Source organism: Mauremys mutica, chromosome 1, assembly GCF_020497125.1.
Source record: "Mauremys mutica isolate MM-2020 ecotype Southern chromosome 1, ASM2049712v1, whole genome shotgun sequence".
NCBI lineage: Eukaryota > Metazoa > Chordata > Testudines > Geoemydidae > Mauremys > Mauremys mutica.
The window spans coordinates 363929630-363933695 of record NC_059072.1 but is presented as its reverse complement, the minus strand read 5'-3'; the positions used below and the strand labels follow the sequence as shown (position 1 = coordinate 363933695).

At 42.2% G+C, this 4066-nt stretch overlaps 1 protein-coding gene across 1 annotated transcript; it reads right to left on the bottom strand.

Annotated features, from left to right (window-relative positions):
- Nucleotides 1-2317: 2317 nt before the first annotated feature.
- LOC123361516 (olfactory receptor 52N4-like) lies at nt 2318-3226 on the bottom strand. Its single transcript, XM_045001501.1, has one exon. The coding sequence runs from the start codon at nt 3224-3226 to the stop codon at nt 2318-2320; it is 909 nt and encodes a 302-aa protein (XP_044857436.1).
- Between the last annotated feature and the right edge of the window lie 840 nt (nt 3227-4066).

The following is a 4066-nucleotide window of genomic DNA, read 5'->3' as shown; positions in this document are numbered from 1 at the left end:
ATGTGTTCAACCCAAATGATTGCACTGGTCACTGCTGATATGTACGACCAACAGCAGAAGCATTCTACTGCCGACAAAGACCATTAGGATGAAATGTTGCCTTTTAGAGACTAACAATAACAAACTAATTCAACTCAAAATATGGACATTGACTACCATCATTGAATGGAATTATATATAAATAATATTGTAATGTTACTGGGTTTATTTTGTTTTGTTTTGTTTTACACTACATATGTTTTGGGCTACTTTTTGGCTATTTTAAAATCCATCATTCACTCTTTTTTGTTTGAAACACCTCCCAAACCTCAATAAGGATTGAAGTACCAGTAGTGGGGTTTTAATATTGAATTTGATTGTTGTCTCTTAGCTTTGTTTCTGATGTAGACAAACTCCTGCTGGGGCCTGAAGCATTTTTTGAAAATATCAAATCTGTTCTAGATATCTGACAAAATATTTTAAGAAATAGATTGGGCTACTTTGGAGTTAGTTTCTAAGTGAATTTGGGCTATTAATGCAGCAGAAATCTGGCAAACCACCTGAAAGTGAGCTGGAGGCAGAGCAGCGTCAGCCAGAACCACAGCATTTCAACAGCATTTTTGCATGGGAGACTGATTCTGTGGATGCTTTCAATGTGCCTCAATACCAAAATCTGAGAGCAAGCTGTGATTCGTACAGGTTGTTGATAAATTGTGTAGTCAATTCCTTGAACAAGCTTTCATCTGATATGAACTTTGTTCAAGAGGCCAAATAAAATGGATTACCTAGGGAGGTGGTGGAATCTCCATCCTTCGAAGGATGGCAGCTGTTTCAAATGAAAAACAGCAAATGACAGTATTAAAAATAGACCAAAAGAAGCCCAAAATATATGGAGTGAAAAATCAAAACTATCATAATTATATTATTTCTTTCTAATTGCATTCAATGACTGCAGTCAGTGTCTATATTTTGAGTTGAATTAGTTTGTTACTGTTATACTCTAAAAGGCAACATTTCATCCTCACTGTCTTCGTCGGAAGTAGAATGCTTCTGCAGCTGGTCATACATAAGACCAGTGACCAGTGCAATCATTTCTTTCTTTGGGGAAAAATGTTCACAAAAAATTTGTGTCATTGCATATATGCCTAACATGAAGAATGTTTTCCCAGATGAACTTGATAAAAACTTTTGTGAGAGAAGATGCAGGAGGAGCGTTTAGAAAACAATCTTTCAACTGCAGCATTGCTAAAAGGTAGTGACAGCAACAACAGAGCAAAAAAGCCATGTTCACTGAAGTCTTTGTCACCAGCAGCATTCGTGTATTTGAGACCTTCATCCCAAAATTGCTCCAAATGGTTGTTCTGAATATGAGGCCAGTGATCCACTGGCAAAACTCTCCATTTCTGCTCCAACTGTGCAAGGTCTCAAGAAAAAGAATGGCAAAAATGAGATATTAGCCAATAAAGGTTGTGCTGGGCAGAGCACAGCAGAAGGACCTAGTTCTGCAAGTGATTCAATCACCAGCATGGTTGGTGGCAATCTCTTTTTCAGAAAATCCAACATGACATCTCAGCACCAACTTTTGACATCTTTCACACCAGGAAGGGTTGATGTGTAATTTGAAAGATCCAGCTGAGAAGCAATGTTAAAATCGATGGCTCAAGCAAGAAGTAATTAGACTCCAGTGTGACGTCGGAGTTTAACACAGCAATTCGTTTCTAAAAAACACAGGGTTTCGCAAGTCTCACCAACAAGCTCTAGTAGAATGTCTCGATCTCTGCAGCCATTTTCCTGTATTCACACTTTCCATCTGAAACTTTCCTGAAGGATTGGACTTAGAAAAGTCAGATACAATTTTGTTCACCAGATCACTGTACATATGCTAAAGAAGTTCAGCATTATAGTTGCTTTCTTTGTCTTTGGTTATCTGAAAGCATAGTCTGTTTGTCAAACTGATCAAGAATGCTGTTCACACAGGATCTCAAGGAAAGCCTCCTTGCATCAGAGAGCTGCAGCATCTTCTGGTGGTCTGGAAGTCATGGCAAGAAAGAGTGTCAGGGTGTATGGAGGGCGGGGCTGATGGGTGATGCTGAAAGTGATCAGGTGATGGACAGAGAGAGGGAACTCAGCAATGGGGAGAGCAGTGCTTGGTCATGAAGTGATAAGATGTTAAGTGTGAGGAACTTCTCAGACTGTGAACTTCCACAATGCTGAGCTCAGCCAAACGGGGACAAAGCACCCTTGATTAATGAGGAGATCTCCTTTCCCCGTCTTGTCACACAAGGTTAAAATCTTGGCCACAGGCAATCACATTTTGCAGGTGTATTTGCCCACTCTGTCACAAAGCTCTTTGGTTTTTACCCCATAAATGATAGGGTTTGAGCAGGGGAGGGATGAGGAAATAGAGGTTGGCCAAGATGATGTGAATGTGCGGAGTGATGCCCTGACCAAATCGATGTGTCACAAAGGAGAAAAGTGAGGGAGTATAAGATGTCAGTATCACACAGATGTGGGCAGTGCAGGTGTTGAGGGCTTTCTGGTGGGCTTTCTTGGAGGAGATTCTGAGGACGGCCCTGATGATTAGACCGTAGGACAAGGCAATGAGCATCAGGTCAAACCCAATGACTACAAGTGCTATTACCAAGCCATACATCCTGTTGGCTGTGATGTCCCCACATGACATCTTTGCCACAGCCATGTGGTCACAGTGCGTGTGGGGAATAATGCGGTTGGCACAGAATGGCTGCCTGCTCAGGAGCAGGGGCATGGGCAGAATAAACAGAACAGCTCTTATCAAACCTACAAGCCCAAGCTTAGCTATTCGTGCATTGGTGAGGATGGTGTCATATCTCAGAGGGTTACATATGGCAAGATAACGATCAAAGGCCATTGTCACAAGGACAGCTGAGTGCATAACAGAAGCTGCATGAAGGAAGAACATCTGGGTGAGGCAGCCACCCATAGTAATGTCTTTCAAATTGAACCAAAATATACACAGTGCCTTCGGCACGACGGAGGTAGACGTGCTGATGTCTGTAAGCGCCAGCATGTAGATCAGCAGGTACATCGGCTTGTGCAGGGTCTGCTCTTTGCCTACAACATAGAGAACAGTGACATTTCCCAACAGGCCGATATCGTAGAACATAGAGAAAGGGATGGAAATCCAGACATGGGCAGCTTCCAGGCCAGGGATGCCCATTAGGATTAATGTTGAAGGGTCAGAGGGGGTGAGGTTGAAAGATGCCATGGTAGTCGAGGTAGTCGAAGGTAGTCGAAGGTAGTCGAAGAGTCTATCGGTGTCAGAAATGCTCAAGATGCCTGTGAGGGAGAGATGCACGGCAATGGCGATTACACACTTTATAACAAATAGTGCAGTAAATATTTGATGGCTATTAATAATGTAGCAAGGGGGGTGAGCCGTGAGGTGGCAACATTTACAGATTGCAGCAGATTATTTACGTCATCGTCAAGTCCAGAGAAGACTCCAGAGGGAACTAACCAAGCCAGGTGAATGGGCAGCATGATGGCAGATGTGCTTTAAAGTCCATAACTGCAACGTGTTTGCCCATTGGAGGGAAAAACTTGAAGTCCTCAAACACCTTATAAAGTTCTAATTTAACTTTAGAAACTCAGAACAGGGACCTGGGTGTCGTGGTACAGAGCTCTGTGAAATCCTGCGCACAGTGCAAGCATTGACAGGAACTAAGCACAACATTGACATCCAGGAGGAGTGGGAGATGGAATAATATGTAAAATACAATGCCAAGAAATCACTTAGTCAATGCTTCATTGTCCTCTAGACTCAGCTATATGGAACTGGCATGGTTCTCATATAGGATATTGCAGAACTAGAGGGGTTCAGGGAAGGGCTAAGAGCATGATCAAGGACCTAGGGAAACTCTCTTACCGAGAAAGGTTAAAAACACTGGTATTGTTACCTTTCAAAGGAGATGAATAAGAGAGAACATGAGAAAAGTCTATAAAATACTGACTAGTAGAGAGTAGATGGAGAATGGGTTCTCCCTGTCTCATAATACAAGTTCAAGAGCATATTCAATTAAACTGAAATGTGGCAAAATAAAAACAG